Genomic DNA, 17,012 nt, shown 5'->3' with positions numbered 1-17,012 from the left:
CAATCATCAGTGGAAATATGTGTGTGTCCAAAGGAAACATATCTACTATTGATTTTGGTGTTTTGTGAAGGGGAGTGATTGATTGGGACTTGTTGTCTTGGCCAAATTTTGCAGTGTTTAGAACAGTCAGGAGTCTGGAGTGACAGTTGTTCTGGTTGTTTCTTGTTTACTGACTATTTATAGCATTTATTCAGTCTATATCGTTTTTTTAAAAAAATGTATTCCCTTTTTTTCTAAAGAATCTGTTGACTATCATGTAGACTCTCTTTCGACATCTTTAAATAGAAGTCAACCCTTGCCTCTGGTTGGATAACCATCTCTCAAAAGTGCCTTAGTTGTATATTCCTTCATGGCAAGTGGTTGGGTAGCTGACCCTTGTGGTCCCATCCAGCTCTATGGTTCTATGGTTCTATATCATTTTGTGGTTTTGCATTATTATTATTATTATTATTATTATTATTATTATTATTATTAATACAGCACTGTAGATTTGCACAGCGCTGTACATAAAACAATATATATATCTATACAATAAATATATAAGAGTAAACCTGCCTATGGAGTACAATCTAAGAAATAATAGGATAATATATATAATACGTTTCTGACAGTGTAAGGATTTTTACTTATTGTATACCATCTAGGCTTGTTTTATAAAGGGCAATGCATACAGTCAAGTTTTTTAAGGCACCACTGAACTTCTGAATTGGTATGATGTTGGAAAAGGGTGGTATGATGTTGGAAAACTGTGTACAGTTAATTGCTATGATAGCTGCTTTCAAATTTCCTGCTTCCAAGGAAATGGTTCAACATAGTTTTTAAATGCATGTTTGTTGCAGAGGATTTTGAAAATGAAGGAATAGTCTTGGTGCCCATTCATCTCACATTACATGCTGACTAGGCCTTTTGAGATTTATTGCCACCTCTAAATTGTACCCTAGAGCAATGGTTCTCAGGTTGTCAGATGTGGGAACTCGGAGACCCCCCCCCCCCCCCGGTGTGCTGGGGATTGACACCTTGTTTGAGCAAATGATTCAGTAGACCTACTTTAGGTGGAACTAACAGTGCCTGCACCTTCCATCTGCTTTAGGTGGATAATACCTGCAGCTTTCTCTAAATGATGATGCTATAGATCAAGTTAGGCAGGTGTGGGAGGCTAAAGGTCCACATCCCCACCACATCTGCTCCTGCAAAAATGAATGTATTTTCCACCAGAGTCCTGTAGGGGACATTGGGGCATGTTTGGGGCGTTCCTAGCACCTCAAAGGGCATTTTCAGGCATTCTGAGGCAATAATAAATAAATAAATAAATAAATAAATTATTATTTAGAAAAAAGTGAAAAAAAATGTTTTGATCCTTGGGGTCCGGTGGGGCTAGAAACATACTAAAAATGCCCTCCACACCCATAGATATCATTTGGGGGCACTTTGTCCCATTGGAACCATGAAAATGGCATTGGGGGCTGCATGGGGCCTAGGAGCTGAAATTTGCCCACATTAAACAGCTGGAGCCTACTTCCTCTTCTTTTATATGTACAGACACTCATACTGACTGAGTGACTAAATTCATTTTTGACCTTAGATGATAACTTTTAAATTTTGTCCTGTACTTTCTTAGGAAGAAATGGTTGTTGTAACCCTAGATTCCCAAACTTATGATTTCCTTTTGTGCATTGTCCTAGATGTGTCCTATGTTATTTGGAATTTGCAACCACCTTTCTTTGGTAAATGTGAGCAGTATGGATTATTTCTAAAAAGTTAAAATGGAACAATAGAAGGGATATTTTCAGAGAAGAGTGACAGTGGAGGGGTCATAATTAATAATAATAATAATTTGTTTTATTTATATACCGCTATTCCAAAGATCATAATTCACTTCATTTTCCTCACTTCTACAAAAGAGGAGAAGGATGATCCACTATATCTTTATTTTCTATTTGATTTTTAGGTTAGCAGAATCATCTGTAGACCTTAACCTTAAATTGATGTGCTGGCGGTTGGTGCCTACCCTTGACTTGGAGAAAGTTGTGTCTGTGAAGTGTCTTCTCCTAGGAGCTGGTACGCTGGGTTGTAGTGTAGCCAGAACCTTGATGGCAAGTACTGAAGCTAATTCACAAATTCTCATTTTGTTCAAACTCAATAAATTCTGATGTTCTATTGTTTGTAATTTTCCATAAAAACCCATGAAGCAAAATGGGTAAATCAATTAATATGTAAATATTCACACAGAAGGGAAATCAAATTTCTTGCTGCTTTCTTTTGTCCACCTCCTTTGTCTGTTGCTGAGTCTTTGGGATCCCCCTTCTCCTTCCCCATTTCTAAAGGTAGATGGTTCTCATGAGCACCGTGAGCATACAGGAAACAAATTGGTACAGAATAGTCTCCTTAATGAGATTAAAACATTTGTATAATTATATCCTAAATGTTATGCATTATAACAGTGGTGGTGAACCTATGGCACACATGCCTGAGATGGCACTCAGAGCCCTCTCTGTGGGCACACGCTCTGTCATCCCAGCACAGAGTTCACCAGTTTGTCACTAGAAAGCCAGAGGAACGTGGCACTTCGTGATAAATAAGTGGTCTTTGGGTTGCAGTTTGTTCACTTGGTCTGTAAAAGGTTCACTATCACTGCATTATAATGAATAAATGTTACCTTTATTTCACAAAGAAAGAAAAAAGAAAGAAAGATTGGTTCATATAGTGTTTTTAATTTGTAAAAGGTTGAGGATTTATTGCAGAAGTAAAATACTAATCTGAGTCTTGATTAAGATACTGCAAAAAGAAAAATAAGAGAGAATATGGTGTAGTAGTTTCAGTGTTGGGCTAGGAAGGTTCAAATCCCCTTTCACTGAGCTCAAGGAAACCCACTGGGTGGCCTTGGTCAAGTCACATTCTCAGCTTCAAAGAAGAGCAATGGCCACCTTCCTCTGAAAAATCTTGCCAAGAAATGATGGAGACACCCTAAGCTGACTTGGAAGCACAGAACAACAGTAACAACCCGGCAACAAGAAAAATAAAATGAATAACACAACAGAATGAGTGCAACTCCCAGCATCTCTCACTATTGGCTATTTTGGTTCGGACTCATGAAAGTTGTAGTCCAACAATGTTTGGAAGGCTATACTGTAGCATAATACAGTTGGCCCTTCTTATACATGGATTTTTTATACACAGATTTTTTAATGCACGGATTCAAGCATCCACAGTTTGAAAATGTTCCAAAAAAGTACAAATTTCAAATATCAAACCTTGATTTTCCATTTTTTATATGGGACACCATTTTGCTATGTCATTATCTTTAGTGGGACTTGAGCTTCCACGGATTTTGTTATCCATGGGGGATCTTGGAACCAAACCCCAGCGTATAACAAGGGTCCACTGTACTTCTAATCAGATGAGATGGCCTTTCTTGAGAAGTCTCAGGTAGTTGTCTTAGGTGGTGTAAACTAATTAATGACCTTAGTGAGATGTGTCTTTTGGTCTGATTCACACAGTGGCTGTGACAGAGTGGCTAGACAGACTTGACTTGCTAGCAGCCAGTCACAGTTCAGAAAGGCTGTGAGTAAAAGCTGGAGTGTGTGTCTGAGGAGATTCAGACAAGGGGTTTTCAGTTCACATCAGATAAAGGATTCTGACAGGAGAATTAGTTCAGTTCAATTCAGTTGGGACTGTGGTTCAGTCAGTTAGTGAGATGCAGACAGGAAGTCAGAAAGCCATAGGCAGTTGACTGATTTAGTTTAGTCTACTAAGAGGCTAGCCAGGTGATAATCCTGCTGAAAGAGAGATAGTAAATTGAAAATTATTTAAAAGCTTATTATGTGTTTGATGATGAAGTAACCTTATTAAGCTTAAAATAAATCATCCAAGAGACTATTTCTTAATGTTATTCAGTAAAAGTTATAATTTATTTTATGTTAGATGTCTGTCTCTGAAGTGATTTCTGTGAGCAATAAACAAGAACTTAAATGCTATCTAAAATATCAGAATTGGTTTGCGAAGATACATGGGACCCTGGCCCTTACACTCTTAAAGATGGTGTTAAAAGGGTAAAAGCAGGACAGATGTCAGTGACTAGGGGCCTTCTGTGGATAAGAAGTAAAAGTAACCTTTGGATTGAAAGAATGTCCTGTTGGAGTGGCAGAGTGGCATGTTGACTCTGCTATCATAACTGAATATTCTGCTGTCATTTAAAGGTGCAGAATTGCCAGACCAGCATGGGTACTAATCAGTTATTTTAGTGTCAGCAGTCTAAATAGGTGCTGACATGGACAGAACACATATGATCCATTTGTCCTACATGGGCAGGGGGTTGGACTGGATGGCCCTAGTGGTCTCTTCCAACTCTACGATTCTATGATTCTATGATTTGATTCTTCAAACACTTTGAGCTGAGAGAGCATCCAGCTATGACAATATAGCACCTGCACTATATGGACATAACTTGAATTGGGTCTCTTTGAAGATGAGAGGCAGCACCTACACAGTCAGTGTCAAACAGGCAGTCTTGTTTGTTTGGACATTGGGAAAAACTGATACAGAGTGTTTGTTTTTTTAATTACCAAGTGGCATTTATACATCATTCAAATAATTAACTCAGTTCTTATGGTTTCTCTCAGGGATGGGGAGTCAGGAAAATCACTTTTGTGGACAATGCAAAGATCTCTTATTCCAACCCCGTGCGGCAGCCACTCTATGAATTTGAAGACTGTCTTGGCGGTGGGAAATCCAAAGCACTTGCAGCTGCGGAAAGGCTCCAGAAAATATTCCCAGGAGTGGTGAGTAAAATAGGTGCAATTTATTGATCAAAACAGCCTTTTTGATCAAGGATTTCTCGTCATAAAATATGATGTGTGTTCATTGGTTTGCTTGTATATGCCCTGCTTTTCTGGTCTGATTCATTTTGGGGAGTATTGTGTTTGGTATCTGTTTAGATTAGCATCCCCAAATCTACAATTTTTGGATTAAGATTAATTAGGAATCATGATATTCTCTTTTCAGTGTCTGATTTCTCTTGCACTTTCTCTCTCCCATATAAGCAGATCATTAGCTTGCTCTTGCACCTGCTTAACTGGAGTTTTCACAAAACATAGTTTGCTTTCAATTCAAACCTCTTGAAATAGTAATTTCCATTCAAAGGAGTGGAAACAGATTGTGTACATTATTGTTTGTCTGCAAGCCCATATCATATTTTCAAAACTCCGGTGAAAGAGGAGAATTATGGATCTGTTCAGCTGCAACTTTCCCAATGTATGAGAAAACATAATTGCATATGTTGCATGCTTGTATGTCTTGGATCTCATAATATGTTGCAGGTCTGACATTCTGCACAATTTTTCCTTTTACCCCTCAAAGCATGTGAAAGAGGCATATCAGAGTGCTGTGTGAAGTAGTGCATTTGGAGTATAAATCATGGAAAATAGAAAATATATTTCCATGGAGTATGAAACATGTGATAGATATAAAAAGAAGTTAGAAGGCTGGCAAAAGAGATGGGAGACTAAATGTGTAATGAGTGGAGGACTTTCCTCCTCACTGATGAATCATGATCCCCCTCTTTCCTCTTCTTCCCCACCCTTGTAAAATTGATAGGTGCCAAGGCTAAAAGTTACTTAAATGTCTTGGACTTAAACCTGGGGGCCTTTTCTCCAAGGTATCAATGCAGGTTCTGGCCATTCTACAGTGAGGGAAAAGGCACTCTGCCTATGTCAACAGGTGTTCTTGCTGCTTCACACCTTTTGTAGAGACTTCTCATTCAAACAAGATGTATAGTTTCCAGATCTAAAGTCAACAGCGGCAGTTGTATTTTGCACTCCTGGTTGTGGCCCAATATTTCTCTTAATGTTCGTTTGATAAAATAAAACTGCCTGGGTGGTAATTCTTGAATAGGTAGGGGCTACTCATTAGCCACTTAGTGACTCTTAATCATTCCTCTTCTGAAACGTGGAACTCCAGGGATGCTGGTAATTTTAATATGGAGTGTTTTCAAGCTATTAATATTCTGGTTGTTAAAATAAACCTCATAATACAGCTTGTTATAAGAAGGTGACCTGTAGATAAAAATGGAGATACTAGGCCTGTTGCCAGGAAAAGACCAAGGGTTGTGTTCTTATGGGACTGTAGTAGAAATATTATTATGCTGTATATTAAAATAATTACCTTCAACAAGAATAGCCAGCCACAAAACATGCTCATTGTACCAATGTATGGAAGTAGGGCTGGTTGATTGGCAAGAGGTTAATTACGCTAGAATACGTTTAGTCCTGGGTCATGCGAGAAGCAGCAATTAAATGACCCTTACATCTTTTTTGCCCCATCCCGGGTTGCACTGACATCTTGTTAGACATATTGTCTAACCTAGGGGTAGGCAACCTGTGGCCCGCGGGCCAGATGCGGCCCGGCGAGGCCTTGGGACTGGCCCCAGCTTGGTCCTGCCGCTGATTGCCACCTGGGCCTTTGGCCTCTCGCGTGCATGGGCAAGGGGGGCAATTGTCTATAGACACCTCAGAAACATGCATTTATATTAACATTTTTTTTTTAAATCAGCAAATTTTTTTTGCGTGCCCTCCACTTTTTTTTAAAAAAAAGTGTCCACCATTTGAAAATGTTGTCCTACATTTGTCCCGGTTTATTTATTTATTTAAAATTTTTAAAAAATCATTTAATTATTTATATTTTGGCTTTGGCCTCCCAGTTGTCTGAGGGACAGCAACCTGGCCCCCGGCTCAAAAAGATTGCCTACCCCTGGTCTAACCTTTGAGTGGCCTTCAAAAGTAGCTCCGTTATCTCTAAAATGTGTAAGAGAGAAGCAGGCCAACAGACTAGGTGGGAGATATTTTTATTAAGTGCTCTTCCTTATGTACTGATAGTACAGCTGAGGAAGAGAGGCTGAAAAAAAGCCATTCTAAACAGACATTGTTCTTCTTAATGTTATGCTTTGCTTGGATTTGCTGTTGCAGTATCAAGTTAATGATGAAGGATGCCTCTTTTGAAAAGACAGTCTCTAGGTTGCAGCAGAAGGTCACAGATTAAAATGTATGGTGGATTGCTGCAATAATTATGACAACTGAGGGTTCTGTGTTCCTTCATAAACTCCTTGCTGATGGTTTGTGATAGACTTATTTGGTCTTGACAAGAAACAAATCTTGACTACTGTACATCAAGCTAAGCTGCATCTGTCTTATCTCCTGCTGATTTTCTTCTTCTTCTCAGGAATTACTCAGTTCTGTGGCTTGGTTTGTCTGGCAATCTCTGCTGGTGTCTTGCTTCTTCACTTACTCTATTTACTTATTTATTTTGCTTCCATGGCAAATTAAAAATGTTTAAAAGAAGCTTTAAAACCAATTCTTAAAACACCACATTAAAACACTAGAAGACTGATTAAAAATCATGCAAAGTTAAGAACAAATATACAACTATATTAAAATCCTACCTGCTTAAGCATTAAAAGCTTGCTTAAATAAAAAATGTTTCTGCTTAGCAACGAAAAGAAAACAGGGAGGGGGCAAGCATAGCTTGAGAGGCTGCCACTAAGAAGGATCTCTCTTGTGTCCTCACCATCCAAGCCTGTGATGGTGGTGGGACCAGAGAAAGCCTTCCCCTCTAGATCTTAGGACCCTTGCTGGTTGGTATGGAGAGATATAGGCCCAATACAGATGGGCCTTTTAGCACGTAAGGAATATGTGCTAGGGTCACCTCAGGGCATTGCTAGCACGTATTCCGTACGTCAAAATGGCGGTACCCTGTACGGATGGGCACCGCCATTTTGACATGACATCACGACACCATTGTGACATTGTGAGTGTGCCATTGGTGCACTGCGATGTCACAATGGCGCCGCAAAAAGATCCCACTTTTTTGCGGGTTCTTTTTGCTGTGCGAGGAAGCCACGCAGTTTGTCCGCTGCAGCTTCCTCGCGCAGCAAAACAAGGCACTGGCAGACCACCCCTTTCAGGCGGTCTGTACCCTGCCATAGTCTTTCAAAAAGTCTGGACCGAAGCAATGCAGAGCAGTATAGATCATGACCAGTATTTAGCATTGTTCCTAGAAATGAACCAGTAGCCAGTGAAGCTGTTTCAACAAAAGAGTTACAGTATATGCTCCCGATAACTAGCCCTGGTTAGCATTCTGGCTGCAGCATTCTAGACACCCTGAAGTTTCCAAAGACAGCCCCATGTAGAGTATGTCACAGTAGTCCAAACGGGATGTAATCAAGTCATGTGTCACCATTGCCAGATCTGATATCTCAACGAATGAGCACAGCTGGCACACTACTTTTAGCTGTGCAAATGCATTCCTGCTATGACTACTGCACTTCTCTATTTAAAATCCCATTAATTGAAATGTATATTTTTCCTATTCTTAAGGATAATTCTTTATAAGTTGGACAGATTCAAGTTGTAAAGTCCTTATATTCAGTTCTTCCCCATGCTTATTGTCCTCCACCTCGATCCATGGGGAGAGGTGGGTAAGAAATAATAATAATAATAATAATAATAATACATCTGTGTTTTATCTAATAGCTGTATAGACAACAATTCCTGAGTAAATCTGCTTTGCTGATATGAAATATCACTTAAAACAATAGGTGCTCATAAAAATAGTGTAATGTCAGCTTTTTTTCTCCCTTTTTTCTGCTTCTGGCTGCTGCAAATTGATTGGCCATGAAGTGGGTTGATCACATAATTGAGCAAATATTCGGTATATAAGTACAGTGGATAGAATGCACTTTGTATCTGGGATGTTAAAATATGGGTTGTTGTGTCTGTTTAGGGCAGTGGTCCCCAAACTGTACTCTTTAAGGGATTTGGACTGTTGGCCAACATGTGGAAGCTGAAGTCCAAAATCTCTTAAAGGGCATAGTTTGGAGACCACTGGACCACTGGTTTAGACTATTATAGGTGATTGATTTTGAAAATAATGTAACTAGGTTACAAAAATACATTAACTTTTAAAGCGTTAACAGACTACAAGGTCTTCTTTATCAGACATAAGCCATTCCCCAAAACTGAAAAAATCAAAATAAACAATTTTGAATCAAAATATATTTAGCTTGCCTAAGTGTAATGTGTAAAAAGTGTAAATTGTGGAGTGAAGTGCTTCTTTCTTTCTGTCTTTCTGTCTTTCTTTCTTTCTTTCTTTCTTTCTTTCACAAATACTGCTTTAGATACTATCCTTTCATACTGGGCTGTTTTTCTTGTGCCATCTGCTGGTCAATAAACTCAGTTGCACCAAGAGTGAAAAGTTTTCATTTGTAGTACTGTATCTTTTGGTGACCTTGTGCTTTTTATTTTTATTTTTTTAGTGCTGTCTTGTTTTCTGTTTGTGTATGGCCCCAAATAACAAAATGCGTGAACACCCTGGAAAACATAGTTCTTGAAATACTAAATTTTCTTAAAATTGACAAGTTAGACTGTTCTGAAATATTCTGTAATTCAACACCTGCATATGTAATTCACAAGGGAAAAAATTAAGAGAAAATCCTTGTTACTCTCAGTCCTATGTTTTTCAAAAACTTTTTGTTCTAACCATCTTGCTTACAAATAATAGTATTTTTTAGCTATAGTGGAAGAAAGCTTCATATTTCAGAGTTGGGAAAAATCATAAAGTAAAATTTCCATTTTCTTCAGCAAACATTTACTTTGTATCTTTTATCCTAATCTCTCTCTCTCTCTCTCTCTCTCTCTCTCTCTCTCTGTGTGTGTGTGTGTGTGTGTGTGTGTATGTGTTTATGCAAGAGCAATGGAGCTTCTCTAAGTGCTTTATTAACTTTGGCCTCAGAAAATGATGTACTCTCTGCATCTAGATAATATAGCAAGGCAAGATTACTCTTGTTTCAAAATGCTGGCTGGAGTTTTGTGGCGGGGCTGTGTGGGTTTGTGTTTGGATGGGTTAAGTACACAAAATGCATGGACAGGGATGGGTGAAAACAGGCCACAAAAGTGGGAGCTTGACAGGGCATTCCAAATTGTGAAGAAGGAAGACAAATGGTGTGTCTTGCTTGCTTGCTTGACTGTTGTGTCATGGTGACATTAATGTAATGGCATCTTTGTAATGTAGCGATTACATTTGCTGATGTAAGAATTCTAATTGCTTGACGTTTCACTCTGCTAGAAAACTGATTTGCTTTTCTTGGGAAGTCTGAGTGGATCAGTGACAGTTGCACAATCTGTCAAGAGAAATTGGACGGCTGGATAAGCTATTTGTTCTTACATTGTTAAATCTCTTTTTGTCAGGGCACAGTCAGCTTGCATTAACTATTTCTAAAGCTGCTGTCCATTATCATGGGTCCATAAAAATGATAATAACTTTCTTATAATGTTTTTCATTTTTATCAGGCTTTACGTGTTCTTGTAATGTTTTATTTTCTGTTGTAGTGAAGCCTATTCTTTCTGATACTCTGTTAGCTTAACTAATCCATTGATGTGCCATTCTTTTGCCTCTGTTCTGTGCTACAGCTAAAGCATGAGGTTAAAGCAATCTCCACAGATACCTGGCAGTGATTCTAAACGCATCAGAGATATTGCCTGATTATTATTATTTTTATACTAGTTAAAATGAGTATTGTATTATTGTGGTTCAACTAGAGCTTACAATGCCAAAGAAAAAATTAACTACTTTAATAGGAAAGCAATATTTGATTGAAATAAAAGGGATAATAAAATTGCTAGATGAAATACAATTAAATATTGGTGGCCAAAATGAATTATTAGAAAAAAAATTAGAAGGGGTTAAAGGACTAATAGGAAAAATTTATAAGAATATGTTAACAACCCAATTTAGAATGATAGAGGGATTGACAATGAACTGGGAAAAAGATTTATTGATTGATATAGATAAAATTAAAATTTGGCTACAAGAAATTGTTAAAATTAAAAACACAAATGTAAAAGAACAACAAATGAAAATGATCGGAAAATGGTATAGGACACCACACCAATTAGCATTTACAAATGACAAACTTCAATCTAAATGTTGGCATGGATATGGAGTTAAAGTAATATATATACATATGTGTTCTGGGTCCCCTTCTGTTTTCTCTCTACACACTGTCCTTAGATAAACTCATTAGCTCTTTTGGTTTTTCCTACCATCTGTATGCTGATGACACCCAGTTGTATCTTTCCACCCCTGACCTTTCTCCAAGGCTTGAACAGCAAGTTTTGTCTTGTCTCACAGTGGATGCGCCATCGGCGTTTGAAGCTCAACATGTCCAAGACGGAGCTTCTTGTCTTTCCTCCTAAGTCCACCCTTCAACACTCCTTTTCTGTCTCTGTGGACAACATTTCTATTCAACCAGTCCAGCAAGCCTGCAGTCTTGGTTTTATCTTTGATTCTTCTCTGTCGTGTATCCCTCAGATCCAGAGCACAGCCAAGGCTTGTAGATTCTTTTTGTACAATATTGCCAAAATCCGACCATATCTCTCCGCCTCTACTGCCAAGATCCTGGTCCATGCCCTAGTGATCTCACGACTTGATTTCTGTAATGTCCTCCTGGCTGGGCTTCCTCTTTCTCACCTCCGTCCTTTAATTTCTGTCCAGCATTCAGCTGCACGCATTATCACATCCGCCCACTGCTCTGACCACATCTCTCCTTTGTTGGCATCCCTTCACTGGCTCCCCCTCCCTTTCCGTATTCAGTACAAGCTCCTGCTGGCGACGTTTAAAGCCCTCCATGGGTTGGCCCCTCCTTATTTATCAGACCTTCTTTCTCCTCACCTTCCCACTTGGGCCCTCCTTTCTGGTAGTCAAAGTCGGCTATCCCAGCCCAGGATTTCCTCTGCCCCATCTAGGATTCGCCCCTTTTCACTTGCTGCCCCTCACTCCAGGAACCTTCTTCCCTCTCGAGCAAGAGCCATCACTTCTTTAACCAGCTTCAAAACGGAGTTGAAGACCATCCTGTTCAGAGAAGTGTTCCCAGGCATTACGTGATTGTCACTTGCTATCTGATGTTCTTTTTGTTGCCTGTTTTATTGAACCATTTCCTGTATTGCTATGTGTTTTATTTGCATTATCCTATCATTTCTTAGATTGTATGCCATAGGCAGGTTTACTCTTTTATATTTGTTGTTTTATGTACAGAGCTGTGCAAATCTACAGCACTATATAAATAAATAAATAAAGGTGGGAATGCCTATTTGTACAAAAATTCTGGACAGAGGTTAAGCATCAGATAAATACAATAATAGGGATAGAAATACAATTAAGTAAAGAAAATTGCCTAACTCTCAATTTAGGGGAGTTAGGATTGCACAATAATCAAAAATATGTAACAAAACAATTTCTAAAAGCTGCTCATGCAGTGATTGCTTATAGATGGAGAAACAAATTAAATTGGAACAAGGCTTACTTATTTAAATATATAAAAGAATATATACTATTCGACTTCCTTAGGGAAAGAAGATTAAAATATATTGGGGAAAACTTTAAAGAACCATGGGAAGACAAATGGGAATTAGTAATTAAGAACAAGAAAGGTAAAATGGGGTATGAAGAAGTTAATAATATAATCAATAATATTTTCCATATCTCCGAAACTGATTGTTAATTTGGTTGGATTGTAAATTTCTCTATACAGTTTTCTTATTTGGGAGGGGGTTAGGGAGGGGAGAAAATTATAATATGAAACACGATTGTACAATATGTGTTATACATGGTGTAATAAAAATTATTGGGGATAAAAAAATTAAAATTTAGCGCTTATAATGTACGGTGTAATTACTTCAAATAAACGTGATGCCAAACAGCTTTACAATCTTATAACTAAAAAATGGAAATGTCCTGCCTTGGCCCTGATGTTTTAAGTTATATTCTCAGTGAAAGACTGTGTATCTCTCTTGTGCTTACTTCCCTTTTAGAATGCTGAAGGTTTTAATATGAGTATCCCAATGCCAGGTCATCCAGTGAATTTTTCTGAAGTTACATTGCAACAGGCTCACAAAGATGTAGCACAATTGGAAGAGCTCATTGATGCTCATGATGTCATCTTTCTGTTAATGGACACCAGGGAAAGTCGATGGCTTCCTGCAGTTATTGCAGCCAGCAAAAGAAAGGTACTGTGCATGTCTCCCAGATGCCTTCCTATGCTGTTTAAACATGAATTAAATTTTTAAACTACAGAAAATTTACAAGTATCTGTGTCCTTAAATGCAGCTAGCCTGAAATCCCTCTCAGGGTGTAAATTGTCATGTATAGAAGGAACAACAGTATAGCTGTCAGAAAGAGAATGCCATCTGTTTAGTACCACTTTAAAATTCAAATTTTAAATTCAGTACTGCTTTTTAAAAATGGTCTTTCTGGCTGGCATTTGTGGCCAAACATCCAGGGACACATTTCTGTGTCCCTGCTCTGTCCATGGATAGTGTGAATTCTGTCATAATAGAATTTTGATCTGGGTCCTTTTTCTTGTCATCTTCTTTGTGTTTTGTGTTTTTATTTGGATTTTTGTAAATTTTGGAAAGGGAAGTAAAAGCCTCACTCAAGCATTGCAAACATATCATTGATAATGGAGTATGCCAAGGAATTCCAAAATAAAATCACCATGTGCTTTATAGACTATAACAAAGCATTTGACTGTATAGATCATGGAAAGCTATGAATGGCTCATAGCCAAGGGAGCACCACTATATCTGCTAGTCCTGATGAGAAATCTGTACTTAGGGCAAGAGGCTACTGTTAAAACAGAATATGAAGAAACAGAATGGTTCCCAATCAGCAAATGGGTCAGGCAAGCCTTCATTCTATCACCCTATTTATTCAACCTGTATCCTGAAAATATCTTATGCAGAGCAGGCATAGACTTGGAGCAGGAGGAGTAAACACACGAGGAAGGAACCTAAGATTCACAGACGACAAAATACCACTAGTAGAAACCAGCAAAGACTTAGAGTCTGTCAGCCTCAGAAAATGACAATGGGAAACCCCCTCTGAAGAAACTTGCCAAGAAAATCTTGTGATAGGTCCGCTTTAGGGTTGCCAGAAACAACTTGAAGGTAAACAACACACACTCACAATACTATTAGCAGAAACCAATAAAGACCTTGAGCAATTACTGAAGAAAGTCAAGGAAGAGTATCACAAGGTAGGCTTAATGATGAATATCAAGAAAACAAAAATAATTACTAAAGAAGATCTGCAAAAATTCATCCTAGATAACAATAAAATAGAAATAAAGAGTTCCCTTACCTGGGATCAAACGTTGATCAGAAAGGTGACTATAGTCAAGAAATTAGAAGAAGACTAGGATTGGAAAGGGAATTAAAGAACTGGACAAGATCCTAAAGTGTAAAGGCATAACTATGAACACCAAAGTGAGGGTCGTTCAAGTCATTGAATCCTCCATCACCATGTACAGATGTGAAAGCTGAACAGTGAAGAAAGCCAATAGCAAGGAAATAAACTCATTTGAGATGTGGTGCTGGAGAAGTGTGCAGAGGATACTGGGGATTGTTAAGAAGACAAACCGATTCCAGAACAGATCAAGCCTGAACTTTCCCTGGAAGCCAGGATGACTTAACTGAGACAGTTGTACTTTGGCCACATCATGAGAAGATATGAATAATTGGAAAAGACAATGATACTGGGAAAAGTAGAGGGCAGGAGGAAGAGAGGAAGATTGCATGCCAGATGAGAGGCCAAAAGCCTGAGCCTGCACTACCTGACCAGAGCAGTGGATAAGATGTGCAACTGAGTTTCTCTTTCAGTTAACACATGATACGTTTGTCAGTGTAACAAGATATGTGAAAGATGAAGATTTCCAGTGTTGAGGCATAACACCAAACCATGCTTGGTCACTATGGGCCCGAACAAACAAGCCAAAATAAAGCTGCTTTGGGTCACTTTGGAGGTATGCTGTTTAAATGGCACACACATCTTAAGAGGCCAGAAGCTGCAGCAAAGCTGCGCTCCAGTTGCTTTGTCGCTTACTATTTGATGTTCTTTTGGTGCCTGTTTATCAAACCATTTCCTGTATTGCTATGTACTGTATATGTATTATCCTACTTGAGAGTATTTATTTTCCCTGGAAGAAGATTAACCATCCATTATGAAGCCAAGCCCTCCCTCCATTCCATCTACCTTGGTCCAGGTCTTGGAGGTAGAGAGGAACTGCTGGACCTCTTACCCTTTCCCTCCACCACCCCCTTCTCCTTCTGTGTCATGTCTTTTTAGATTGTAAGCCCGAGGGCAGGGAATCGTCTAACTAAAAAGATTGTATGTACAGCGCTGTGTAAATTTACAGCGCTTCATAAATAAAGGTTAATAATAATAATAATAATAATAATAATAATAATAATAATCCAGTCCTCTGGCCTCTTAGGACGCATGCATAATTTAAACAGCATACCTCCAAAGTGACCCAAAGCAGCTTTATTTTGGCCTGTTCAGGCCCTATGTTAATTACTCTTTAAGAATCATCTGGAAGATACTGTTCTCCTTTTCTTGCAGACAACAATTTTTCCTCTCCCTTCTGCCATTATAACAAAATTGATAAATTATGCTTTGTGCTTACCATGCAAATCAAAATGCAAAACAAGAATCAAACTACATTTTCCACTCCTGATTTTCTCAAGGCCAGACTTGTTTCCATTTCTGCTTTAGCATCAAACTGTGGCTTGCTACAAACTAGCAAGGAATCACAATACATAAAGGCTCCAAGCTCATTTCATAGTACCACATCATTGTTTTGGCATGCCTTCCATTTTAATATTTCTTTTGTAAATAACATTTACAAAATACTGGCATAGAATAGTAAATGAATTCTTGCTCCTTTCTTTTTGCTTTTCACTTGAGTATCCATCTCTGTGCTTTATAATGTTTTGTCCAGCTGGTCATCAATGCTGCTTTGGGATTTGACACATTTGTTGTGATGAGACATGGATTAAAGAAACCAAAACATCAAGAGGTGGGCGATTCTCCTTGTAACAATCCCTCTGGCTCAACTGATCTTTTGGGATCATCTCTCTTCTCAAATATTCCTGGTTACAAACTTGGTTGTTACTTCTGCAATGATGTTGTTGCACCAGGAGACGTAAGTACACCTCATGTCAACTGTCACTCATTGAGTTGTGTTTATGGCTCTTGATTTTTTTTAGTATAATCCCTTCCCTGAAATCTGCCAGTACTTTGAGGACAGAATCCAACCAGGTCCCATCCATGAATGGTAGGCTGCCATCAACTAAACAGGGAAGGGGACAATCAGTAATGCTTTCCTGTCCTCCCTACAGCCCCATGTACTTTCCCCCCTCTGCTTCAAAGAGCTGGGTGAATCCTCTCTTGGTGGAAAGAAACTAGGTGGATTCATTTTAAATAAATCTTAGAATGAAATGCTTAGATAAGAATTATTTTAACATTTGTTTAGGAATGAGTATCTTAAATGCTTTGTACAATTGTTACAGTAAAAAATTAAAAAGTTTGAAGTGTAATATTGTGACCACTGTGTTCCTTCGTAGTCCACCAGAGACCGGACATTAGATCAGCAGTGCACAGTTAGTAGACCAGGATTAGCCATGATCGCTGGAGCACTTGCTGTGGAGCTAATGGTGTCCATTTTACAGCATCCAGAAGGGTAAGTTAAGAAGGGTAAGGGTAAGCTGCCTACAGGGAGCCTACAACTCCCTTGTTGTAACAGATAATAATAATAATAATAATAATAATAATAATAATGATGATGATAATGATAATGATAATGATAATAATAATAATAATAATAATAATAATAATAATAATAGGTTTTATTTATATACCGCCCAATCACTGGGAATCCGAGCGGTTTACAACAGAGGGGATAATAGACAGTTCCCTGCCCTCAGGCTTACAATCTAAAAGACATGACACAAAAGGAGAAGGGAATGGTGAGGGGGGGGGGAGGGGATCAGGTCCAGCATTCTTCTCTCCCTCTGAAGCCTGGACCAAGGCAGATGGACCGGAGGGAGGGCTCCTGATGACACTGAGCCAGCCTGTTCTCTCCCTCACTGGCTGAAAGATGACAGTTATGGAGGGAGGGCGCTCTACCT

The 17,012-nt window shown here is 38.6% G+C and overlaps 1 protein-coding gene across 1 annotated transcript in view; it reads left to right on the top strand.

Moving 5' to 3' along the window:
* The window catches only part of ATG7 (autophagy related 7), a 167,606-nt gene that overhangs the window by 22,289 nt on the left and 128,305 nt on the right, over positions 1-17,012 (top strand). Inside the window, exons 7-11 of the mRNA XM_042447472.1 lie at positions 1,949-2,093; positions 4,620-4,778; positions 12,858-13,052; positions 15,824-16,027; positions 16,449-16,564. Of these exons, the coding sequence (XP_042303406.1) occupies positions 1,949-2,093; positions 4,620-4,778; positions 12,858-13,052; positions 15,824-16,027; positions 16,449-16,564 (819 nt within the window). The remainder of the gene's footprint in view (positions 1-1,948; positions 2,094-4,619; positions 4,779-12,857; positions 13,053-15,823; positions 16,028-16,448; positions 16,565-17,012) is intronic.

This window comes from Sceloporus undulatus, chromosome 2 (assembly GCF_019175285.1).
Source record: "Sceloporus undulatus isolate JIND9_A2432 ecotype Alabama chromosome 2, SceUnd_v1.1, whole genome shotgun sequence".
Classification (NCBI taxonomy): domain Eukaryota; kingdom Metazoa; phylum Chordata; class Lepidosauria; order Squamata; family Phrynosomatidae; genus Sceloporus; species Sceloporus undulatus.
Note: the sequence above shows the minus strand (reverse complement) of the source record. Positions and strands in the feature narration are given on the sequence as shown.